This window comes from Prionailurus viverrinus, chromosome E2 (genome assembly GCF_022837055.1).
Source record: "Prionailurus viverrinus isolate Anna chromosome E2, UM_Priviv_1.0, whole genome shotgun sequence".
Taxonomy (NCBI): Eukaryota; Metazoa; Chordata; class Mammalia; order Carnivora; family Felidae; genus Prionailurus; species Prionailurus viverrinus.
This window is the reverse complement of record NC_062575.1, coordinates 14,247,464-14,273,676: the sequence shown is the minus strand read 5'-3', so window position 1 is coordinate 14,273,676 and position 26,213 is coordinate 14,247,464. Positions and strand designations below refer to the sequence as shown.

Here is a 26,213-nt window from a genome sequence, read left to right as displayed (position 1 = left end):
GCGTCACATGCCTTTTCGTGAGCCCTGTTGGGAAAGGAGTGTGAGTTGTGTTGACTTTTGGTGTCGTGTGCCTCTTTCATCCTTTTTTTCTCTTTTGCTTGTCATGTGTCCTTAACGAGCCAAAATGAAGCCCAAGTGTGTTTTATTTACTGAAATAATAGGTACAGGTTTGTTTTCTAAAACAAAACAAAACAAAACAAAAAACCAAAAAAACTCCTAGCACACATACCAGTGGGTCTTATAAATAGAAGGTGTTCAGTAAGTAATTGGGAGAGGTGGACAGGTAAATGGGTATTTGTGCAGTAAGCAAAGTTGTGTTTGCTTATACATACTTGTATAGCCCTTGCCTTTCTGCCATTAACCCGAGGACTTTGATTAAAGATTTTTCCATCACCTTGTTACACACAGACCCCACCACCGCCTTTTTTGGCATTTACAATTGTTTATGATCTGTGGGGGTCCCGTCACCCTGTGGACACATAGAGTAAATCCCGGCTCTGTCCCTTTCTCTGCAGGTACCAAAGGCTTAGAATGTTCTCCTTCCACCCCTACCATGAACTCCTACTTTTATAAGTTCATGATCAACCTTCTCAAGAGGTTCAGCAGCGAACGCAAGCTCCTGGAGGTCCGAGGTGCTTTCATCATCAGGTTAGGCTCTGTGTGCCTTCTCTTCCTCACACAGCCACGGTTTTTTATGTCACACCATTGCGAGAGGGTGGAGCAAGCATTTTCTCTTTCACTTCTCTTCCCTCCTTTTCCTTTGCGTTTGTTCTTGAAGAAACAAGCCTCCCTCACACCGGGTGGCTGGTGCTGCCAACACGAGACAGGTCAGTGTCACCGTTTCTCGCCCAAATGAGGTTTTCACTTATTGAGACGCTTTTCCCCTGAGGTTAAATGTCCTCTCATTAAACGCCCTTGTTTGGAGTCTTTGGGGGAGAAAGTAGGTGAGCCAGATGGAACATGAAACGGGGCTGTACTCAGGTGCCCAGCTGCCAGCATGGGGTTTGGCCAGGCAGAACTGGGTTCTTGAGTCGTGCAAGCCTTGTCCTGGACAGTCCTTTCTAGGCCTCTAGAACTCCCAGCAGCAGCAGCATGACTGAGTCTGGCCCTTGGCCTCCCCGTCGGCTCCAAGGAGCCAGGTCACCAGAAGAGCGACTGTCAGGGCACCAAAATCTAGGTGGGGCACGAATTTCTCCAGGCTTCCCAACAAAGCCAGGCGGAGTGGTTTTCTGGAGTAGTCTGAGTGGCCTCAGATGCTCTACGGCTGTAGTTCTCAGCCCTGGCTGGCTGCCTGTTAAGTCACCAAAGGGTCTCATCCTGACCCGTGAAATAAGCAGCTGTGGTGCTGGGTACTGAAGCTGTCCAGGATGCTCAGGAAACTGAACCAGTGTGGTCCATGGAGTCGGGAAGGCGCCTGAGGCCACCTGCGGGGTCCAGGGGCTGAAGGGGGATTGCCAGCAGAGGGTCCAGCCTGAACAGAGCCCTCAAATCAAAAAGCGTGGAGAGTTCATGCTGCTGTGATCCAGAGGGCAAGGGGGAGAGGGGCCTAGCCTTGCTGGACACACCAAGGGTTGGGGGCCTCACCCAGAGGCTGGGGGGTGGGGGGAAGCCACTGAAAGGGCTTGGATTAGGGGGACTGTGTGACCAGATTTGTGTTTCAGGGGTGGGTGGAGAGAGCAAGGCGGATGTGCGGGAGACCGGATGGGAGGCTGTTGTCCAAGTGGGAGATGGTGACTGCTTGGTAGAGGGATGGGAAGAAGCAGCGGCATTCTGTAATTCGTAAGAAGTATCATTAGTGACCGATTACCTGAGGGCCTGAGGGGACAGGGTGTTGGGAATGACACCCAGGACTCTCGTGTGAGCACGGAGTGGCTGGTAGTGGCAGTCCCTGAGAGGGGAGCTCTGGAGGATGAGCAGGGAGGAAGGAGGGTCCCGTGTTTGAGTTTAAATTGCTTTGGTGACATCAAAGGAGGATGAAGAAGCAGGTTGCTATACCTGACTCTCAAAAGAGGGACCTATGGCCAAGATACAAATCCAGAAGTTGATAACATGGTCATTCATTCATTCACTCACAAGATATTTACTGAATACTGACTCTGCAGAGTACCACCCTAGATGGTTCCGTCCTTGTGGGGCTTTCCTTCTTAGGGAATAAGAACGGTCAGTGGTAAGAGGGGCAGAGGCAGAAGGGAAAGAGCCCGAGGCCACTGAGCCCTAGGGAGCTCCAGTGTGTAATGGTTGGGGAGAGAAGGAGAAGCCAGGAGAGGAGGCTGAGAAGAAGGACCTGAGAGGTGGGAAGAAGTGAAAGGGGGTGGCAGGAGGCACTGAGGGGAGATGAGGCCCCGCAGGGGTCTGCCAGGAGCCTGCCCAGCCACCAGGAAAGCTGAGGGAGGGAAATGCGGGGAGCAGGCCCCTGGCCACTTCATCCCACACCGCCTGCCAGGGCCCTAGCTCGAGGGCTGAGGGTGGATTTGAGGGCACGAGGCAAAAGACTGAGCTGCAAGAGGGGGCAGGCCTGCCTGGCCAGAAGGACCAACAGCAGGACCATAAAGTTTCTGCCCGTCGGGAGGAAGGGGCTTCTGATGGTCCAGACCACCAAAAGGTATCCCCGTGGTGGTGGAAGTCTGTCACTGCCCTCGTGCTTTTCTGAGGTCGTGTAGAGCAGGGTTTTTCAAGCTCAGCGCCGTTGGCATCGGGGGCTGTCCTGCTGTGGGATCTGGGGCAGCACCCCCCGCCCCTACCCACTCATGTCCACAGCACCCCCGCCCTCCCAGCTGGGACAATCAGAAATGTTTCCAGACATTGCCAGGTGCCCCCTGGGTAACAAAATCATCCCGGGTGAGAACCACAGTTACAGAGGGACAGATTGGATTCTTCTCCTGATTGGCCAGAAGAAGATTTTCACAGCTTTTCTTCACATCGAGTTGGACAGTCAGTGGGATTGAAGTGGAGATTAGAAGTGGTACAGGAGACCCCCCACCAGGAAAGCGATGGTCTAGCCCCACAGGAGTGACAGTTTATATGGTTTTCCAAATTACAGACGTGTCAGTTCTCTTGATGAGCCCTCCTTGCCTGGAAGCCTTTCAAGAACCAGCAGAGAGAGAGGCCTTTGAAGAAGGCAATTGTAACTAGCCTCCCCCTGGAGAACTGGACCGTAATGGGTTTTTCCATCCTCTACCAGCCTCACACACTCCATCAGGGGCTCAGAGAGAAGGAGCTCAGAGCAGTAAGCAGCATCCCCAGACGGCACCAGGCAGAAGTGTGGGCACCGTGGGCACACGTGCGTGTTCTCCCCACCCGCTCGGGAGCCCTAGGCTCTGAGAAGCTGGAGACCATGTTCCACGTACAGCCGCTAGGGTAGTGAGGCCTCACTTGCTTTGTCTAGTGTCTCCCTAGCAGCCTGGGCTGATGGGAATCCTCATTTTGTAGAAGGGAACTGAGGAAGCCACATGCCTGCCAGCCTTAGTGGGAGCCACGCTGCAGACCTTTGCTCTCCGCTAATTCTGCACCTGCCACTTTATCCCTTCTGGGAGAGAGTGCAGGACCAGGTACCTTGAGGGGCCCTGTACAGCCTGTGGGCTGGGACCACATGGAGCCCAGCTCCTTAGAGGGTCCTCTGGGCCTGTGGGCTCTCCTTCCTCATCCTCCTGAGAGCTTAGTATGTCCAGCCTGGCTGTCTGTTCCGGGGCTCACACCCCTCGTGGACCCCACCAGGGCTTCACTGGGCACCGAGCCTGGCCCCAGGCCGTGCCTCACTGCTACACCACACAGCCTGAGGTCTTCTAGCCCTTGGCACTAGCACGGGAACCCAGTGGGCTGGGATGGAGGGATCCTTATGGCTGGGCCCCTCACACTTATCCCTCCCAGTCCTTTGCTTCGTTTGTCCAGCCTGCCGTCCCCCCAGAAGCAGCACCAGCACCTGCTTCCTCTGGGTAGTGCCAGCTCTCTGGACCTGCTGCCTGCTAAGCCCGCCGGCCAGGCCACCACTGACCAGCCCGGGCCACAGTCCCAGCCCCCCAGCCTAGGTTCTCAGGGTGCACACGGCACGCATCAGACATGGAGGAGGCCTTGAAGACATGTGCTGTCCTCCTCCTTCCTGTGATCAGACAGGGAGTGAGAGCCTTCAGCGAAGGTTGCTGGGGACCAGCTGTCGAGAGCGTCAGCCTGCCTGTCTACTTCTCGTTTCATTTCCTTATTTTTTGCTGACGGCTTTAAAGAGGAGCATAATGATGGTCCATGCAGACTGCTGAGATGAAGCCACAGGCCTGATAAGAAACACACAATGATTTAACCCTTTCCTTCAGGTGTCAGGCAAAGAGAGAGAGGAAGAGTCTCTTCTGACGGACAAGTTGAAAGCCATTGTTTGTGCAGTAGCACATTTAGCTCAGGGAGCAGGAGTGCTTGCTGTCCGTAGGACCGAAGCACCCAGAGCTGTTGAAGACAGACATCTGGTGGGCATCTTGTTGTTGAGGAAGATGCGTGATTTCCCTCGGGACCCTGGAGTGCTTCCTCCCCCCCCCCCCCCCCCCCCGCCGTGGCTTTCCCAGGCTGTACCTGCCCGTGGGGGGGTGGGGGTGGGCCCCTGAACTCCCGCCGGGCCCCTGAGCAAGTTGGACACCCTCTGTGTCCATGTGGCCTTGTTATCTGGTGGACATAACATTTAGACACGTGTTGAACTTGGGGGAGCCAGTGGCTCCAAAGCCTCATCTCAGCTAGACTCGCTGAGACCTGCTCTGGGCCCAGGCCCTTCTCATAGCTGCAGGAGTTGAAGGGAGGGAAGAGGGCACGTGGGGTGAGGGTGCCAGAGGGTTCTGGGCATCCCCCAGCCCTGCCCACACCTGTCCCCCATCCCTGGACTTCACAGAAATGGGGCAGATGGGCCTCCCACAGGTCCTTGGGAGTCAGGTAGAGACTGGAACTTCTGGAGTCAAAGAGACTTGGGTTCGAATCCCAGTTCCTCCAGTCTGGGGCTGTGTGACCTATTTCTACAGTGTCTGCCTTGCCGTTTTGCGGAGAGGGTGACACGAGACCATGCGTGCTACGACTCTCACACAACCTGATAAACGGGAGCTCTTGTTCCTCCTCATGACACATCCTCCGCCTCCCATGGTGGTCTGGGAGAACGGGAAATCAGACCCCAGAGAGGGTGAAATAATGGAACCTTCTGTGCCGAGAGCTGGCCCTGGCACGCCAGGCCTAGGGCCCCGGCACCACGAGCACCCACCAGCAGCCCGGCCCCGGTCCCATTAAAACAACTCTGCCCCAAGTAGGTGTTCGTGTACATTTCCCTCCTCCGGCCCCTTCCCACCCCCCAAGCCGCCGCAGCAGAACAAGCGCAGGGCTTGTTTTCCCATGAACCGCGCCACTTATACTCAGTAGAAAAGGAGAGGAGGGAGAAAACGCAGCCCCTTTGATACACTGTGATATGAACTGCAGCAGAATCCAACAGCTGTGATCTTTACAAGGCCTGCTTCTGTGCTGGGAAGTGAGCGAGTCTCAGGACGCTCCACTCTGCCGGCCAAGATGGCCCTCTGGCCAGCCGTCCTTTGGCTTAACCAACTGTGCTTCCCCCCTCCTCTTCCTCCCTGCCGCCTCGCAGAGAGGACTTGCCAGAGAATGCTTGCTTTTTAACAAGTGCCTGCTGGGAACTCAAAGACTCCAACCCCAACCAGCCCAGCTGATGGTGGATGAGGTCCTGAGCACCCTTCCTGGGGAGACGGGTGCCCCTAAGATGAGACATTTGAAGGGGATGGACCAGGGGCCCAAGTGGGAGGCAGGAAGCGGTCATGAGTCTTCTTCCATGAGACCCTAACCCAGAGAAGCCCTGAGATAAGGCTTCTACTTCATTCTCGCCTTCCTCTCACCTCTCCAGTTCAGCAAGCACAGTCCCCAAGATGTACCCCAGCTAATCCTGCCCTTGCCCTACCCTCCCTCCTCCAGGTTCGCATAAGAGCCCTGTGTTTGTGGGCAGGGGCAGGGGGAAGATTGGCCGCTGAGGTGGGTGGTGGGAACCCAGGGCCTAGGAAGCCACTGGAGACTGGACTTGTTTTTAATTGCATCAGGGAAGGGCCTCAAGAGAAGAAGCTTTGTTTCATGCTGTAATTGGGAAATTCCACTTTGCTGTCCTCGTGTGGTCCACCAGTGAGACGGGCCCTGGGCTGGAGCCACATCACCAACGTGGCTGGGGCAGCCCACACGGGCTCACCCTCCCCACCCAGCTCACCTTCTCACTCTCTGTGTCCTCCCAAGCCTTCCCAGCCTCTGGAGCTTTTTGGCATCGGGCAACCCCCTTAACCATCTTCCTGCGTGCCACTTGACGTGCCAGGGGGCATTGGCCAGGCCCTCCAGAGCCCATTGTGCCGATGCTAATGAAAGAAGAATCTGGGTAAAGTGGCAAGCCCCAGATCCCTGGTTCACATGGCATGTTAGGAAAGCACACTTTGCCTCTGGCCCCTAGCCCGTGGGAGAGCGCTTCTGTGAGGCCCGCTCGCTTTCTTCCACTCTCCCCTTTAATGGAATGCACTCCTTTGCTCCAAATAAAAAGAAATCGCCTTGGCAAACCTGTGCCAACCTAAGTCTGTCTGCTGGAAGGGACCCTTGTGCACCTACCCAGAATGCGGGTGGAATCTGATCTTTTATTAGTTTGAAGCCATATTGATTAGGTCCCCAGCCGAGAGGAAGGAGGCAGGACATTGAACAGGGCTGGAAGAATTCTTCCAAGGAATTTCTTCCCTCTCAGAGCTTCTTTTCTTGCTGACCTTAAGTAAGTCTGCCCAGCTCCTGTGTAAATCTTCCAGAGGTTTCCACAGTCATTCTTCCCTAGAGACCAGGGGGCTGGGGCGCTTTTGTTGAGACAGAGGATAGCGAAGGGAGTGTGTGGCAGAAGCTGTATTGCACAACCAGCTCTTGGCTTTGATCTAACTGGAGACAGCTGAGAGAACGTGACTGGCAGGGAAGCACAATCTGACATGCCAGAGTTGGAGAGGAAAAAAGTCTTCCCTCAGAGGCAAAATCCAAAGATGTCTTTGGGAAGGGCAAAATTCAGGCAGTCCAGAGAGCCCAACCTGGTCTATTTCCACTGTCTCCTAACCCGTGGAAAGTGCTGCATCCCAGCACCTCACAGAACCATGTGTGACCTGGGGCTGCCCTGGAGGGCTGGGGACCTGGAGGCCGGCCAGTGGCTTTGCTCTGCCTCCTCCAGGCAGTCTCCACACTGTTCCTGTCAGGCCCACTGTCACACATACTGGTACTCCCTGTAAGAAGTATGTATTTTCTTCTGGAAAATGGAAACCACATGTGGTGGGCCTCGTTAGGCCAGGCTGGGATTAATTAGGTCCTACTGGGAGTGGTGGGGGAGGAGAGGAAGTGCTGGCCAGAGGGAGCCCTGCTCAGTGTGAGCTGAGGCCTAGGGAGCTTCACAGGAAGTGTCTCCATGTTTCAAGGGTCCACTTGCTTTAGCAGAGCTTGTGGGAAGTTAGAGGTGCACTTGGCAGGGGGAGGCCATGTGACCCAAGCAGCCCTCCTCCCACTGAGCCAGCCATTCACCTTGCATCTAGAAGCACCCATAAAGGGGTTGAGGACTCAGGAACAGACTAGTGGGAAAGCTCATTCTGTGCCCATCACGCGGCAATTCCTTGGACTCCTCATTGTGTGGGTGCTGGCACTTGCTGGGCTCTTCCCAGCCTCAGATTAAAAGCACTTTCTTGGGGCACCTGGGTGGCTCAGTCAGTTGAGCATTCAACTCTTTTGTTTGTTTGTTTGTTTTTATTTCTTTTTGAGAAAGAAAGAATGAGAGCGGGGCAGGGGCAGAGAGAGGGAGACACAGAATCTGAAGCAGGCTCCAGGCTCTGAGCTGTCAGCACAGAGACCGACGCAGGGCTTGAACTCAAACCATGAGATCATGATCTGAGTTGAAGTCGGACACTTAACCGACTGAGCCACCCAGGCGCCCAAGCACGCGACTCTTGATTTCAGCTCAGGTCATGATCCCAGGATTGTGGGATCAAGCCCCGTGTCGGGCTCTGCGTTGAGCATCAAACTTGCTTAAGATTTTCTCTCTCTCTCTCCCTCCCCCTCAAATAAAAATTTTAATTAAAATTAAAAACCACCTTCTTGTAGTCTACACACCTGAGAAGCACCAGGTTCCCAGTCCATGGCTCAGGCAGCCAGCCGGGCTGGGGGGTGACTGTCAAGAACTGTTGTCAGTGGCTGAGAACTTGATAATGAATTTCCTTCTGAAGCTTGAGAGGTTGTTTCCGAATGGAATCGGCAGTACTCTCTGGATCTGTTTATACTTTACCTAAGGATGCCAGGAAAGTAACAAAGTTTTGACCTTGGTAAGTCAGACAGCTTAGTTAATTAGCAAGTAGCTGATGGGTACGATAATGTCACATCTTAACGAAATAGTGGCAGGAATTGGCCCCTAGGAGTCCTTTCCATCCTCCTGCCTCCTTCCACCAGGGCTGCATCTCAGCCAGGACAGACAAAGGGGTGTCCTTGGTTTTGAAAGCGCTTCTGAACTCTTTCTAGAGCAGCAGTTCTTGAGTGTGTCCTGTTCATTCTTTGTAGAATGCTTCTCAGGAAGCTCTTTCCTTTATCCTGGTATCATTTCAGCTCGGGTTTCCTCCGGGGTCTCTGTGTGGGTCCTCCCCTCTCTCCCCACAAGCGGTTTCCTTCAGCAGGTAGCCATGAAGAACACACACACACACCCTGTCCCTCCGTTCAGTAAAATACACGGAAGGTTTCTCTCGTGGGCAGTTTGTGAAAGGCCACCCAGACTAGCTGCACTTCCACATGGAAGGAGAGTTCCTGTCTCTTAGCACGTTCAGTGGTTCCACCTCGGGAGACCCTGGCCTGGGAGAAACTTGGCGCTAAATTCAGCCTCAGAAGGTGAGCACAAGCCCATGTGAAGTACATACAGTCCACAGGGACGTGTGCTTTGTAACCCAGGCTGTCATAGCCACTAAAAAGGTTCTTAGGATCTGAAGTTGATAATGGCACTTCCTTTAAAAGTTTGCAGCTTCGGGGCTCCTGGGTGGCTCAGTCTGTTGAGCATCCGACTCTTGATTTCAGCTCAGCTCACGATCCCAGGGTCATGGGATTGAGCCCTACATCGGGCTCCATGTTGAACATGGAGCTTGCTTGAGATCTCTCCCTCTCTCCCTCTGCCCCTCTCCCCACTTGCATGTGCTCGCCCTCTCGCTCTCTCACTCGTTCGCTCTCTCTCTCTCTCAAATAAAAATTTTTTTAAAAAGTTTGCAGCTTCAACTCCCAGGAACACCCTCACCCCAAGTCCTGGGACATGCACCGTGGGGCTGCTGTGTAGCCGTTCAGAGACCCCAGAGCTGAGTGTCTTGGCTGTCTTCCAGGTTGGGTGGTGGAGGCCATTTGGGAAAACTGCCCAGTTTCCAGTCTCGACTCTGCTTTTCCTCAGCCCTCAGTGGAATGAAGCTGTGCTCTCTCATGACGTCTCCCTTTCCCCCAGCGTTGTTAACCCACAGAAAATCCCCCACCAGGACCCCTCCTGATGTGGCCTCTGCGTCCTCTGCCAGGGCTCTCATCTGGCTAGCTGGCATCTCCCATGCAGAAGTGAAACACCGAGTAAATCTGCATGTCCTTTCCTGTCTTCCTTCTGGGCCCCAGCCCTCCAGACTCCTGCTCGTCCATTATCCTGGCCTACTTCCGGTCTATATTTAGATGACATAATCTCATTGGAACTGCCTGGCACTTGGACAGCGAGTGTCTTTCTGGGTCTAAATCTCCGTTTTGACTTGCTCAAGAGGATGTGTCTCACCCCCTCCTTCCTCCAAGATTACTTGTTCTACCTTCTGGTTCATCACAGCTGCTTGCACCGTCCCCAGGCCTCTCTCTCTCAAACTCAGCTGGGATGGATTTCAGGTGCACTCCAGAGTCTTTTCTCCAGGCCCCTGCTGAGCGTCCCATAATGTTTTGAGCCATGCCCCTCTGTCCCCTCAGAAACTTCTTCCCGGTGTGCTCAGTTTTGCATCTTTCTCCACTTCCTTAGAAAGGGCACCACGTGCCCCAGCTCTGGTTCTCACACAGGACAGGCTTCCTGAACTTGGGGACATCTGAACCTCCTTGTTTGGCTCCCCCAAAGAGCTGCTGCCTTGGCCTGTAATGGCACTCCTGCGTCCATTTCACCCTCAGCCTTGTCATCAGTAAACTCACGCCACGGATGGGCACAGCTATCTGCAGGTCCAGTCCCTTCCTCATGAAGGAAGAACAACCCTTCACGTGGCTTCAGAGGAGAACATGTCTCGGAAACTGCTCTGTCGCCAGGAGTTCTGTTTTCTGCTTTTTCTACTTGTTTTGCCATCTCTTTGGCAAAACCCTCTTCCTTTTTTTTTTTTTTTTTTTTTGTAGTTTTTATAAAGTTTATTTAGCTTTGAGAGAGAGTTTGTGCACATGGGGCAGAGAGAGAGGGAGACAGAAAATCCCAAGCAACACGCTGCCAGCACAGAGCCCCACACAGGGCTTGACCTCAAAAACTGTGAGATCATGACCTGAACCACAATCAAGAGTGGGGTGCCCAATCGACTGAGCCACCCAGGTGCCCCCTGTGATGCCTTGTTTAATGTAAATTTTTCATTGTAGAACAACATACTGTCTCAAAGTGCACAAATTACAGGTGTACTACCACTCAGTTAATTTTCGCTGATTGTCTACACCCATGTAACGAGAACTCAGGTCAAGAAGTAGCACCTTTCTGGCACCCAGAGGTCCCTTTCGTGTCTCCTCTCGGTTACGACCCCTCTCCCTCTCCCCAGAGTAGCCGCTGTCCTGACTTCTCACACCATAGGGTCGTTTTACCTGGTTTTGAACTTGATAGAAGTGGAACCACACAACTTGTACTCCTCCGAAGGGTGGCTTCTTCTGACCCACTTTGTGTTTGTGACATTCTTCTGTGTTAGATGTGCAGTAGTTCGCATTTCTGGAGAGTATGCCACGACTCATTTACCCATTCTGCTACTGATGGGCACTTGGGTTATTTTCAGTCTGGTGGTGTTACGTGAACATATGGGTACATTTCTCGTAGTTAGATACATACCTAAGAACTGCTGGTTCAGAGCCCATACACGTTTAAGCTTTAGTAGATGTTTCTGAGGTGGCCGCATCAGTTACCGCTCAGCCGTGTATGAGAGCCTGGGTGGCCCGCCTCCTCACCGACACTTGGTCTGGTCGGTCTTCGCTGTTAGCCATTCTGGTAGGTGTGCGGTGGCCTCACCTGTGGTTTTAATCTGCGTTTCCCTGAAGACTAGTGAAGAACTTCTCATCACTAACTGGTCTTTTGGGTTTCCCCTTTTGCAATGAGCCTGTTTGAGTCCTTTCCCCATTGGGTTTTTGGTGCTTTTCTTATTGATTTGTAAAAGTTCTTTATATATTCTGGAGTCAAGTCTTTCTCAGTGTATACACTACGGTTGTCTTCCCCTGCTCCGTGGCATGCCTTTTGTTCTTTGAATAGCGTTTCATGAAAAATAGAAGTTTTTTAATGTCGTTCAGAGGGTCAGTTTTTCCTCACAGTTGGCATCTTTTTTGTTTTGTGGTGCTTTTTTAGGGGATTAGGAGCTCATAAAAACTAACCATGAAGCTGCCTGTTTCTGCTTGATGTTTGTTAAGCATTTCCAGTGAGCTGGAATAAAAGCCACCTAAAACCCAAGGTGTCATTTCTTAGCTCCGGACAGGGTCTTGGAGCCCACCTAGTCCAGCCTGCTTGTGTTTTGTCAAAACAAAGATTCCTGACCACCCTCCCTCCTGCCACCCAGCTGGATCCCAGGGGCTTCTGGCGCAGCCAGGCCAGCTGCAGCCCGGAGTCAGGAAGCACTCACCTAGCTCAGCGCCCTGAGGGGCAGGAGGCAGGAACCCAGGTCACAGGCACCAAAACGAGCAAGGGTGTGTATGACCAGACAGAGGCGGAGGGCAGCAAGGTCCAGGGACTCGGCGTTTCCCTGTGGTGCTGTCTCTTCGTCTCGGCCTTGTAGTCTTGGTCTCTTCAAGTGGTAGAGTCGTGGCCAGCATGTCCCTGCCGGTTATGCTTAGGGGAGGGAGTTCGCATGGGCTCACGCAGGGGCAGGAGCCCACCCTGCTGGGGCAGCGGTGGCAGGCACTGAGAGAGGGAAGGATTCGCTGCCCAGTGGCAACCACAGGGGCCAGCCACGCGTCTGCTCTCCTGAGCAGTTTTCTTACGTGGAAAATGAAGACGCAGATCATCGTCATCTGCTAATCCTCGGGAGGATTTAATGACGTACCAAGAAAGTGTCTAGAAGAGCGTCTAGGCCCCCAGTAGCTGTGCGGTAAGTGCCAGCAGCACCTGTGACGGTGACTGTGAGCAGTAGCATCTGCCCTCTCTCGGCGCGGTCAAGACACAAAACCCAAGACGTGAGTGGGGCGGTGGTCGCAGAGCCAGGCCTGGCACCCGTTCGCCCCCTTTCCAGCCCCTGGCTCCCTCTGATCCAGCATACTGCCACTCCATCCGTGTTCTGAGGTTGACCGTCACTTTCTCCTGTTTTCCAAGGAAGAGTAAGAGAGACAGCCGTTGAACAAACAAACACTGCACCCCAGACGTCCTCTCTTCCTCTGCCCCTGACCTGGACCTTGCCCCGTTCAGAGCTGCCCGGTCAGGACTTGACTGCGTGTGACAGAAAACCAGCTCTCGCTCTATATTGACAAACAGGAAGGTAGCAGTGTGCATTCAGGGACAAGGATTGGTTCATGTGTGACAAGAGCCCTCCCCGTCCTCAAGACTCATACCTTCTCACCTCCGTAGCTGGCTCTTCTTCCTCCTCTTTCCACCCATCCTGGGCAGGCCATCCAGCCTGTGGCAAGATGGCCACCAGCAGCTCTCGACTTACTCCTGTCCCTCGGTGCCCCAGCCTTTAGCCACAGTCCTAGGCTTGAGTCTCAAGGACCTGTCACTGTGGACAGAGAAGGCCTGTGCCCTGATTGTCCAGGACAGGATCGTGTGCCCACCCTCGGACTCAGGAGGAAGAGCAGTTGTTCATGGGAACCAGACCCCCAGACTGTGGATGAGGGAGGTGGACTCAACCGGTGTCCACCCTGTGGTCTAGGTCTAAATGTTGCCTGAAGGAGGATACGAAGCAGGGCCCGCCGTGAGGGGTGGCGCTGTGTAGTGACCAGCGACCCTCCCAGAGTCCACCACGGGGCAGGTGGAGAATGGAATTCAGCCTCCAGCTGATCCCTCCTCTGTGGCTTCCTTCCTTTTGCAACACTGCACCTAGAGGCTGTGTGCTGTGTTGCTGGGTGTAGACTTGGTGGTTAGACACAGGGTCACTTAGCGCGTCTCCCAGAATGAGAGCTCCGGGCTGTGATTGAAGAGAGACGAGGAGAGTCTCGGTCTGGATTTTAGACTCAATTCGGAGTGGCCAGAAGAGACCTTCAGGGTCAGCTGAATTCTTTCACACATAAGGAAGCTGAGGCTCTGATTTTTCCAGTAACTATTTACCACGTGCTGCCTTTGTGGCACAGCCTGGGCTGGGCAGACCCAAGCCCATCCACCACAGTCTGCAGACAGGGACTCAGGTGGAACAGAAGCATCGCAGGGGGGAAAGCGGGCTAGCCAGGTGGGGGCAGGCGTCAAAGATTCACTCTCCACCAGGTCCTTTCTGTGACTGTTCCTGGAGCACCTGCCGTGTGCCGGGCTCCATGCCAGCCCTGTGCACACGCGAGACTGAGAGCCCGTTCCTCCCTTCGCCAAGGGGGCAGTCTAGTGACACGGGCAGACAGGTGACGAGTGACCAAGAAATGCGTGCCCTGGTGTTGGGATTCAAGCTCTGGAAGAAACAGCGAGGTTGTGGGGGCTGGTCCTCAGGTTCAGGCTTGTGTTGAGGGGGGTACCCCACAGCTTCTGTGGAGCCAGGAAGCTGTGACCTGGATCCGATATTTTCTCGGAGCATAAAAGTGCCCTAGTTTTCCCTCTCCTCAGGCTCCGCTGAAGCTACGCCAAGAATTGGCTTTTAAAGGCTGCCTGAAATGTGGTTTGCAGCCAAAAATCTATAGAGCCGGTGCATTTGTGACCTTGTTGAAAATGCTTACCGAGGAAAATCAGGAGGGTAGGATTTGGGAATTTTTTTTTTCCTTTTTAAAATTAAAAAAAAAGAAAATCCATTTGGCCCTCCTCATCCTATCCCTTTCTCTCTTGGCACATGTTCTCCCCAGAATGCCCGAGTCCTCCAGCCGCACAGGGCTCATCCTTTCCATTTGTCCATACCTCCCCCACCTCCAATCCCTCTCCATCCCCCCACCCCCCATGCTTCAGGAATGAAAAATATCAAGTGGGTTAAAATAAGGAGCCTGGGTATAGCCCTGGAAATTAGGCCACAGCTGTCAGGCCAGGCAAGAGTCCTCTCTCTGAGAATGGAACTGCCTGGAGCAAGCGCCCGGCCCCTCCCCTGTGAGGTTGGATAAGAGTCTCTTCCCCAGCTCAGACCCCCCCCCCCCCCCAGTCCCCAGGGGGTGGCCAGGAAATGCCGTTTGTCATTGAGCGGACCAGTCTTAGTGCCCACTGGCGGGGATACCGCAGTGGGCAGAACTAGTCCCTGTCCTCCCAGGGATAGTCACAAACACAAGCAGTGGTGGTCTGTGGGAACAGCTGGGGTGGGGGTGGTGCCCAGCCCCGATGGAGGAGTCTGGGAAAGCTTCTGGAAAGAGGTGCTGTCTAACTGAGCCGTGGAAGATAAGTGAGGACTAGCTGGGGGTGGGGGTGGGGAGGAGAAGGTGTTTCTGATGTAGCAAGCAGTCTGCTCAGAAGCGCAGTGGCCAGTGCCCTGACATCCCAGGGAGTGTGTGGCTGTGACCAGGCCCCTGGCTGCCTCACGAGCAGGCCTGAGGTACCCACTGAGCCACTGAAGGGCCTGAGCAGGTTCAGAAAACTCTCTCCACCTGCTAGGAGTGTGCACAAGACCCTGAGAGGAGAAACCACTGATACGGGGCCACCCCTAGTCTTTGGGATGGCACTGAAGGTGGCTGGCCTCCAGAGCCCAGTGCCCTTCCAGTGAATGGAAGGGAAGTGGGGCCCAGGGCTCACAGGATGCAGGAGGATAGTGACGAATGTGCTATAGTTGTGACCTTACGGTCTCTCCCTGACCATTAGCCTCATAAAACACCAAAGGCTAGTTAAGGAGTGGCTCAGGAAGCTTGCTTGACAAGGGATCTGGCTGCTCCATCATTCTAGAAGACTCGGTGCTGCCAGGACCAGCAGTTTGAGCAGATAATCTGGACTAAACTTAAAACTTTGCAGGCACCCCAGACATCCCTGCCCCAACTTGTTTGACTCTTCAGGAGACACTACCTTCAGCCAGTTAATTCCAGGCGCCTGTGAATTGAGCCAACTTGCTTTGTCCGGTTATGTCTCTGGAGGAGAGTTAGCTCTTTCCTTCCTCCCACGTGAGCTGAGCCCCTCCTTTGAGCCGTTTCCTGAAGGAGACCCCCTGCCCACCTCTGTCAGTAGCCCCTGGCCCAAACAGTTGGCCGGTTCCTAGCATTACCTCACTTCCTTCCTGCCCTTGAAGCCTGAGCGGCCACCTGGGTCCAATTCTTTCTGCTTCTCCCAGCCCCCCAGTAGCATGTAATTGGTTTCTTAGATCTTCAGCTGTGCACCCCTTCTGTGAGTATTTCCCGGTCCCTTGACCCTCCGCAGGAAAACCCGTGATCTTACTGCCATGGGGACCCCGAGGTGAGGGGCCGTGAAGAACTGGCTGCTCTGTTATTTCCCCGTCCCTGCTGCCCCCCCTGCTGTCCCCCTGCTGTCCCTCTGCTCCCTCTCGTGCCAGTAGTGCCTGAGATAGCAGTGGTGCGTGCTGCCACTTTCTGCCCCCGGCCCCCCACTGCAGCCCAAGGTCACACTTTCCCCAGGATGGGGCTCTGGGACTGGTGTGACTGAGCAGCTGCCCGGTGAGATCTGCCCCCGGCTTGGCTTCTGTGATGAGTGCCTGTAATTACGGTTCTCAGAAGGTCGCAGCTTCCATTGCATTTCTGCGGTGTTTGGAGAAAATGTCAAGCCTCTCCACATGTTCCGTCTTCCCAAGCCAGCACAATGGCAGGGCAGAAGGGGAAGGGGGAGGCCCGGAGGAAGGAGGGCAAGACGGACAGACCCCGGCAAGGGCCCACGGTGCAGTCCCACAGCCGTGCCACTCCCCAAGGGCCGGGAGCCCTGCCAGGGAGGACACCTCCCTGAGAGGTCACCATCTGAGTCCTCCTGCTGCGACAGCCCCCCTGCTACTCCCAGTCCACCCTCGCCCTCAGCCTTGACTTGGTTCTGCCCGACTGCTCAGAAGGGGTATCTGGAAGGGCAGCCCCAGACCTTCTGTCCTTCTTCTGGAAGAGGTGGTTGTGTGAAGCCATAGCGACGCTGTCAGCAACAGCCCAGAGGGTGGCCTTGCTGTCCACAGCTGTGGGCCCATGTGGACTCAGGTCTCACCCTGTGCGGCTGCTCGCACCCACCACACCGGGCGCTGTGGGTGCGGGGCAGCCCTCCTGCTCTGATTGAAGGCAGGGGCTTCATCTCCATTGAGAAGACTTTCCTCTTCTCGTGATTCTCTTTCAGGAGAAGGCCTCCCCGTAGTAGGCACTCCTGCCTCAGAGCGGAGCCTGGCCGGTTCTCCTGCTCGTATTATGCTAATCACTCCTTGCAAACAGGCAGACTTTGTAGGAGGTTTGCCTGGTTTCAGATGAAACCTACGCCTTTGAAGCAAAGAGCCACAGTAGCTAAAAATACCATCTCCCGGCTGTTGATCCTCTCATTTGTAAAATGCATGTTTCCATTGTTAAATCTGCAAATCTGCAGCAGCCCCCACCCGGGAGAGAGACTCTGCCGTCTCCGCTGGAGGCCTGGGGCGTGAACACCCTCTGAGGAGGCGCCCTTCCTGGCACCCTTCTCCTTTTCTCTGCCCCTGAGACTGTCCATGATGGAGTCCAGACGATCCCCAAATGTATGGGATTCTAATGTCTTTTTTTTTATTTTTTTTATTTTTTTGTTTTTAATGTTTATTTATTTTTGAGACAGAGACAGAGCATGAACGGGGAAGGGTCAGAGAGAGAGGGAGACACAGAATCCAAAGCAGGCTCCAGGCTCTGAGCTGTCCGCACAGGGCCCGACGCGGGGCTCGAACCCACGGGCCATGAGATCATGACCTGAGCCAAAGTCAGACGCCCAACCGACTGAGCTGCCCAGGCGCCCCTAGGATTCTAATGTCTTTATCTATCATTTAAAAAAAAAAAAAAAAATCTAAGCCATACAAGATAACCAAAACGGTGCAGAAGATACAGCATAAAATGTAAAAGACCCTCCACCGCGTCCCCCTCCTCCTCCAGGAGTAGACTCTGTTTTAGTTTCAAGGATTTACTTCCAAAACTTTGTCTTTGCATTTGTACATACACAGCTCGGCTAAGTTTGGTTTTAGTCGTGGTCATGGCTTTCCAACAGTGGATTCGGGACTCAGGATCGCCCTGCAGCCTGCCTCGTTTTCACTCACGCAGGCATCATTCAGCAGAACGCACCTCCCTCAGGACCCTGAGCTCGCTTGCTCACTGCACTCTAAGCTCTAAGCCAAAGCAGAGTGGCTTGAGGTCACCCTCCCTTATTAAGGTCATCACGCCGCCGTGTTCAACTCCATCGTATAGTTCCCTGTGTGAGGTGGCCCGGTCTCTGCTCCGTGGCAGTGGTGGGTGCCAGGGGAGGGCAGGATGGCTGTTCCCTAGCAGGCCCCTTGCCTGGTCCAGCTCTGCCGAGGGGAACCTGGTCTGTGATCGGGCCCTGGGACTCCAGATGCCTGCAGGCACTTTCCCCAGAGGGACTTCCACGGACCACTCCCACCAGGGACCCTTTCTTGCTTTTGTGCATTTAATCTGGCACAGATTTCCTGGACTGGAAAGGAACACTGGGATGAAAAGCCCATTTCATGCATCTTAAAACTCCCTGAAAATGACTGATCACGAGAGGAATTTTTTCAGCCTCCTGGCAGGGGGTGGAGGAGCGTACGAATAAGAGACACCCCCCCCACTTGATCTGGCCACAAAGAACTGAAGGAGTCCGTCCTCGCCGTCTTTATCCGGTCACTTCTGCTGTGGCCCTTCCTTCCTCCCAGCCCTTTCACTCTGATCTTTTTACCATTTTCCAAGAGACCCAGCAGTCAGGCTGCTGTGATATTTGCTCTTTGTTACCAGCAGTGGGTATTAGTGTTTCACTTCCCGTTCTGTTTCTGACGTTTATCTCCGTGCCCTTTAAGTGAGTACTTGTAAAGAGCTACAGAGAGCAATCTCACTTTATAATATTTCATAAAATCCCCAAGACTAAAGATTTGAAGGCCAGAAAGGCACGTTTGGCATATGCCCAATGCAGCGGCTGGTGAGCTGAGTTTCCTCCCCCGGGCCATCCGAGGCTGGAGGGACACACCAGCGCGTGACTGCCATGGGACTGCAGCCTGAGGCGAGGGTGGCAGCACAGGTTTGGCCTGACAGTTGCCCTCCTTTTCCTTCCGTCGGACAGAGCACGCTGGGGCTGCGCACAGCTAGCGGGGCCCCTCAGGTGGAGACCAGCAGGGAAATAGCAGAAGGCCAGGCAGAAACTTCAGAAGGCCAGGACCGGGCTCTGGGGAGGTGAGGGTATGTCATGAGAAGGACAGCAGCCGGGGCCTTACACCCAAAGTTCCAAGGCTGCGCATCCTTTGGGGCTGCTAGTAAAATCTCCGCATTTCTCCCGGCCAGTGCCACCACCGAGCTTGTGGCAGTGGCTCTGGGGAAGCCGTTTGGGGGCCGGGGTTCTCAGTTCCTACTGTGAAGCCTGTTAAGAATACAGATCTCTACTCCCTGGGGAGGGCCTGAGCATGGTCTTAGTATCCCATATGGTCTTCAGGTGACTCCCAATATATAGCCAGGTTGATGGGTCTCTTGGTAGGATGCTGTTCCTTGCTTGGAGGGCCTTTCCAGTTCTGACCGGTAAATGTATGACCTTGTGGGTGGGCGAGGACACTGATGGGCCATGGGGTCGTGGCTTCCCCCTGAGAAGTGTGGAGCCCCAGGGCAGAGAAGTGAGGCTGCCGCCAGAAAGCAAGATGGTTGGAGCCATTCAGCCCTTAAAGTTACCACAGGAACGTGAGCTGGAGGTGGGTCACTGTGATTACCCCGGACCCACAACCACAAGGACAGCCAGCCCATTTGGATGAGGAATTTGGGGAGGGAGGCGTTCTGGCCTCAGTGCAGTGACCACGTGAACAGCCAGCTGCTGGGCTCGAGTCGGTTGCAGGGCTTTAAGGTTAGAAGGACAGAGTTGTAGGGAGGCCTCGATGTGTGGGCTCAGTGCCGGGCAAGGCGGAAGGGAGACCCCACCATCTGTAAATGTTTGCGGTCATACAAGTAGCAGTGGGGAGTGATCCGCTGGCCTGGAACAGAGGACTAGTTTGGGAATAGTGGGATGAAGTAATGGAAAATGTGGATGGAGCAACTTGCTAACAGGTAATGTTTGGAACAAGGGGAGTCCCCAAGCCATTCCCAAGTATGATGGGACAGTCCTGCCCGGGCTCCTCTGGCTCCTGGCGCTTCCGTTACTTGCTTGCCTTATTCCTCAGAAGGTCACACCAGTGATTTGAAGAGGGAAATGGCGGAGATGTGGGGGACCTTTCCCTCACCTGTCCTAAGACTCTCTGTGTCTCTGCTTGTCTATTCTACCTGGTGAATGTGTCCCAAGCTATCAGGTAAAGGGATGTCTTTGCGCCGGACATTGGAGTCATGAGGAATTAGAGCTCTCCATCAGGCGGAAAGAAGGGCTGGGCCAGGGAGGGGAGGCCTGTGTCCTGTAGGTGACACACGGACGGCATGGGAATGTTTGGCAGAAGAGAACATGAACTCCAGGTCAGGGGCTCTGCTCCACTACGGGCCTGGAAGCATGGCCTTGGACCAGTGCTTGGCTTCACTTGGTTCCTCTGTCGCATGAGCACGTGATCCCTGAGGACCTCCGTGCACCTGGCTGGAAGTTGGCAGGGGCCTGGATGGGCAGGCACATCTGGGGCCTGAAGCCCGTTTGCCAGGCTCTCTGCGTGTTGGCCTTAGGGCAGCGTGAGGCCACTTCACAGGCAGGGAGGCTGAGCATGTCCTTGGGAGGAAATCCTGCTTGGGAAGGGTAGGAGCTCAGAGGGCTTCAAAGGGCGAGAAAGTCTCTCTCCGTGGTTCTGTCACGGCCAACCCAGGGGCTCCCAGGCATGTGGGGCTCAGAGATGCTGTTTCCCTGGCAGCATAGGCCTGTGGTCAGAGCACCAGCACTCGTTGTAGTGACATTTCCCCTCCCCCTCAGACCTCAGGCAACAGCCGGCCTGGGACCCACACTCAGGAGCCACGGCTTCTAGCAGAGGTTTCTGGGAAGCTGCTGATGGAGTCACCCCCACCGCTGCCAACCAGATCTGAGCCTGGGTTCTGGTGGCAGAGCTGTGAGTGCAGTTCCTGACTCTGCCTCCCACCCACCCGTAGGAGAAAAGCCATCACCCCAGCAGGTCAGAACTAAGTGTGGGCACAGGTCAACACTGTCCTGGACAGATGTGACCAGTGTGGTCATTGCCTGCCATCCACAGAGGTAGCCCCAGGTTGAGGGTCTGGTAGAAGCAGCTGGTTGGCAGATAAACTTCCCCAAAGCCACAGGAAGGTTCTGGAGAAATTCAGGCCCCAGGCATCAGAGGGCCCAGTGATATCTGTAGCCAAGGTGCCCCCCAAACCATCTGTCATCCAGAAAACCTGTGCCTCAGCACCTGTGGCAGCCGGGCCCTGAGACCTACGGGCTGGGTATGTGGCCAGGCAGCAGCTAAGCGCATGGGGCTGGGCCACCACACGGGGCCTTGGCGGGGCTCTAATCCGTGCTCCGTTTTCATTCTCTGCTGAAATAACACCCGGCCCACGTTAATGGGATTCAGGGTACATGGCATGCCCCGTGTAGAGAAAGCGTTCACAAGCGTGTGCTGTGTGTGGCTGTTACTGGGCAGGAACCTCTGTGACAGGAGAAGGTGGGAGCGGGCCATTCTCGAGGGCTGGGTGTGTGTCAGTGTTTCTTGGAATTGACTGTTGTGGAGACAACAGGATTCCCTTTAGTGACCCTTCCCTTTGTTTTCATTTTTCCACTTGCTCAGGGTTCAAAATCGAAATGCTCCTGAACTGTGAGCTTCCCCCACCGAGGGTTGGAGGCCTGGAGGGGCGGCCTCCGGCTCATACCACCTCCCCCACCTCCCAAAAGCACCAACACAACTCAGCCGGGCCCCGAGGGTCTTCCCTGCTTGTGTTGTGGTGTCCCAAGAACCTCCAGCACAGGATCCCACCCCTGCCATCTGACCTGCTTCCAGCCATATTCTGGGGTATCTCCATGTGGGATAGAAGATGAAGCCTCTTTTCGGGGACACAAACTGAAGAGGCCCCTTCAGCTAGAACCAGACTCTTCACAGAACCCCCGATGCAGGGCTCAAAGCCCAGCCGGCTCCCTGGGCCCGAGCATGCAGTTCCTCATGCAAACCAGATTCCACAGCCGAAGTAATCCAAGCCACCTCTCTCCTCCTGGCAATTAATCTTCTATTCCGGAAGTGTCCGTCCCTGTTGCCCACAGGGACCCAGCCCTGGGCCAGTCCTCGTACGCTTTCAGGCACATTGTGCCTTGGGAAGCATAGGTTAAGGAGGAGACATTCAAGTGAGGAAGGAGATTGTGGAGAATTAGCAAGGGTGAGGCAGGAGAGGGGTAAAGGCCCTCTCAGGGGTCCTGGATGGGGACAGCTCAAACAAAGGCCTGAAGGGGTCTAGAGAGTTCTGTATGGATGAACAGTGGGAGATGGGCTTGGCCAGATTGATAAGAGCACAAGGAAAATGGGGCCCAGTCTGTCAGCTGGGCCATGTGTAGGAGATGGCTTCTGTCCTGAGGAATAGGTGGAGCCCCTCACATGGCAGCAAGGGCCACCTGACCACCCAGGCAGTGTAGGAGGGAGGAGTCACCTCTCCTGGTTCTGCCCCACTGTCATCTTGGTCCCTAGAGACAACCCCAAACCTGGAGAGGGGTTGGTTCAGAACAAGGTGGCTTCCAGGAGGCTGTGGTTTTCTTAGCCACTCCCATCCAGATGAGCCTTCCCTGGGGGGTCTCCGGATGAGCCCAGCCAGGTGTCTGTGGCCCCCAGGAGCCTGGCCACACTGCTCTTTAATAGAGGAACAGAGAACTGAGTAGAGAAAAGACCCTTTTCTTCCTCTTCCCCATCGTGCTCTGCCCCTCCCTCCATGCCTTTCCAGCAAGACCCAGAAAAACAAGTCCTTGTGCCTCCTCCCATCCCCACCACCACCCCCCCAAAGAAACTTTTAAACGTATCAGACACATTGACTGCACTAAACACGATGAATTTTTAAGGCATGAGTTGGCAGGGTTACCATGGCTGCCTCTGCCCTGAGGGGCACACTGTTGAGGATTGATTGAAATAAATAAAACAGATTTACAATTTTCATACTTGGGAAGCAGGGAGCTGGAAGGGAAGAGGAGTGTGGGGCGGGGAGAGGTGGGGGCAGTGACGCTCTGGAGCTTTCTGAACTTCAGAGGGGAGGCCACTGCTACCTCCCCACTCTAAGTTACCCTGACCTGAAAGCTGCTTTCCCTTTAAGTTCCTAAAGGATCCCAGCTGTCGGGCAGGGACGGGGACAGGGCGGGAGGGGCCTTTCCAGTGGGAATGGTGGTGATGGCTCTGGGCCCCTGTGTTTTTCTGTGCTTGACATGATGCTCTCCACTTCAGAGCTACAGCTATGAGACTCTAGGCATCTCCCAGGAAAGCCCATGTCCCCTTGGCCTTAGACCACTGAGGGGATGTGGACCCCAGCTAGCAGCCAGAGTAGAGAAGTGAGGGCCTGTCCCCCCATGCACAGTGTTGGCCTGGTCAGGACACAGGCGCTTGGAATGCAGATGAAGGAGGCCCAGCTGGAGGGAGAGGGGAAAACTGAGCAGAAATGGCTCCGCCCTGCTGCCAAGGACACCTGCACAAGAGGCATCTGGACTTGTTCCTCACCCGGGTGGGCCCGGCCCTGAGGCCACCCGGCAGAGGGCCGTGGGGCCCACCCCACCGTGAGCTCTCCTCAGAGGCAGCATCCAGTTTCGGCCTCAGCAAAGGAGCTAGGACAAGGCCTGCCTGCCCAGTCACCTTCCAGGCCCCAGCAGAGCGCGACCTCACAGCTGACCATCCCCTCCCCAGAGAGCCAAGCCTCAGTCCAGGGCCCACTCGGCCTGGTGCGGCTCGAGGCCCAGACCTGCCCGGGCCAGACCCGGGGGCCCCAGGTGGCCCCCTGATGCCATAGCACAGAAGTGGAGGTGAGGCCAGGTGACGTCCAGTGGGCCGTTGTAGGAGCCACAAGCAGACCTCCCTGTCTGTATCAGGGAAGCCACTTACTGGGCCTGGCCCAGCAGGAGGTGCCCGTGGAATTGACCACATCGCCCGCTTCCCCTGTGGCACTAATGGTTCCTCAGGGTCTGGAGGGTTCATCCCCTTGATCGCACAGGAGACGGGGCGGGGGGGCATTAAAGAGCTGGGACCCACCCTCTCGAGACTAATTCTGAGTTCTGTGTTCATCGCGGGGCAGTTGGCACCGAGAGGCAGGCAGGAGGGCTAACGCAGGAATGGCGCATGAGTAGCAACTGGGGGAGGTCGGGGGCAGGAGGTAGGTTCTCCAGCTCGTCTCTCGACATGGGCGTCTCTTTCCACTCAAGTGTGCTGTTGTCCAGACTCTCCCCACCAGCCCAGCTGTTCTGTGTCCCTGTACTGGCAGCCTTCTCATTCGTTTGGGACAGTCAAAAATGGGAAAGGCCCCCATCTCCCCTTAAACTTCTTTTGACTCTGTCTGGTGCCCTCACCCTGTCCGGTAGCCTTGGGCCGAGTCGCCATCGAGGCAGGCTGTGCCCACCAGCAGCATGACAGCCAACACGGTGGGGTCACCAGGCAAGGGGGGCGCTCCTGGGCCCTCTGGGCTGAGCGCTCACCCCAGGCATCCCCTCCGTGGGTCAGACACATCGTCTGCCTCTGCCTTTTGTCTCTCTTTAAAAAGCCAGGCTTGTGGAAGGAGAGGGGAGGGGAGGGGAGAGGAGGGCAGCAGCCCCCACCACCCCATGAGTGCAGATGAGCTCACTCTGCCTCCCTGGCCGGCCCTCAGCTCTGGGCTCCGTGTCAGAACGATTGGGGGCGGGGGTGTGGGGGGCATCAGCGTGCCCTTACTTGGGGACCGGAGCAGGAGGAGAGCCCCAGGAGGGAGCCAGCGTGCGCATCTTGCAAATGGGCGGGCACTGATCGGTTGACAGTGAAAGGGGCGACAGCTTCTGGCCGTGACAGTCTTGCTGGTCTTGTTTTCAGAGGGCGCAAGGAAGCGGGGTCATGGGAAGAAGTGTTACATCTTCCCCGAATCTACATGGCAGAGTTCAGATTCCCCAGAGCACAGCATGGCAGGGAGCCAGAGTGCTTCCTCCCCAGGAAGGGTACCCAGGCTGGGGACTCTGCCCTCCAGGACCCCCACCCTGCTACGGGCCCCTGCTCCGCACATGGGCCTGGCCCTGGGAAGAGCCCACACTCCAGCTACCCCCCTCCTTTGGCCCTGCCATGCGCCTCCCCAGGCCCTGGGGTGCATCTGTCCTCAAGGGAACTGCTCACCCCCCTTTCCCCTCTCCCACTACCAAAACAGGCCTCCTCAGCGCTTAACCCTGTGCCTCGTGCCCTGCCCAGCCCCACTGAATGAACCGTGTGACAGTGGGACCGGCCACTTGGAGAGAGGCATCTGGAGGCAGCAGCAGCCCCCACCTTGCACCCTCAGACAGCAGTGTTCCCCTCTTCTTTCCTGCTTTGCACTTGGCCCCGATGGGGGCAGGGTGGAGCTCAAAGCCACTGGGCAGGTCTTATCCTCCAAATCAAGTCTTGGCCTTCCCCGAGTTGGTGGCCTGAGCAAGTCCCTAGAGGAAAAGCAGCATGTGGCCCCTTTCCCGCTCCCAGGACAAGCTGAAGGACGAGCACCAGACTCCCTATTGGCCTAGTGGGCGCTGGCCTCTGCCTGTGCCTTTCTCCCATGAGGTGGGCAGCAGCTGTTGCCTCATGGGCGGGACTTCTGGCTGTTCTGGAGCTACCTGATACCTTCCTCCTCCTACCTGCTCTGGCCCACACATCCCCTCAAGCAGGGGCCGTGCGTGGGTGTCAGAGAGGGGGCTGGGGAGAGCATCTGCCACTGTGGCCGGTGTCCATTCAGGGCCAGAGTCTGGTGCACGTGGACACTTGGCCAATGTTAGTGGTTGACGGCAACACAAAGCTCACACCGGTCTGGCAAGTGTTGTGCAGCCATTTCCAGGCCAGCCCTGCACCAGAGTGCCCGCCCCTGGCCCTGCCGTAGGCCTTGGCCTTTCGAAGTCACCCCCAAAGAAGGCACCTCTCTGGGCAAGGCGGCGTCATTTCAATCCACTAGGGAAGGGAAAGTGAGGGTCCCTGTCTTGGATCAGGCCGGAAGCAAGCTGCTCCCCTGAGAGCTCCTGGTATATAACAGAGGGACCAAGAGAACTGTTCCCTCCCCGACACGAACCCAGAAGTAAGGGAACAGCTGCCCAGGCAGGCAGCAGGAGGCTGGAGGAGGGGGAGGCAGAGCCCATGTGCGGGGCTCTGGCTACGTACCCGCAGCCACCTCCAGGCAAACACGTGGGCCCCTGTCCTGAGGTGGGCCTCCAGGCTGCGCCCTCCCAGTCCCAAGTAGATTCCTCCTGCCTCACCTCTCTACCTTGTCCCCAAGCATTCTGCAAGCCATTGTCTCATGATGAATAGCACTTTAATGTGAGTATTAAAAGTACAGGCAAATGTTTAATGTTTGCAAGCTGTGTTCCATTATTGATGCTGTGCTGGAGAGCCAGGCAGGCAGCTCAGGCGGGGCTGGGACTCAACAGAGAGGCGATGGTTCAGCAGCCCTGTGAGGCGGCCATCTGCCAGGCCACCACGGGGCGTGGACGGGCACCAAGGAGGCAGAAGAGGAACAGGAGCTCAGGTTCTGGAAGTGGACTTTTCTGGGTCCGGATCCTCCGCTCCTTGTCCCCTGATCAGCTGTGTGCCTGGCAGCGTGGTGCTCTCCGTGTGGAGTGACGGGTGTACCCCCCTGCCCGGTGTGTGAGGACTCCTCGAGATGACACACGAGGACCCTAGGGCTGGGCCTCTGGAATCGGAGGCCAC

The 26,213-nt window shown here is 55.6% G+C and overlaps 1 protein-coding gene across 1 annotated transcript in view; it reads left to right on the top strand.

Moving 5' to 3' along the window:
* The window catches only part of VAC14 (VAC14 component of PIKFYVE complex), a 102,381-nt gene that overhangs the window by 62,033 nt on the left and 14,135 nt on the right, over nt 1-26,213 (top strand). Inside the window, exon 14 of the mRNA XM_047835958.1 lies at nt 516-648. Coding sequence (XP_047691914.1) covers nt 516-648 — 133 coding nt within the window. The remainder of the gene's footprint in view (nt 1-515; nt 649-26,213) is intronic.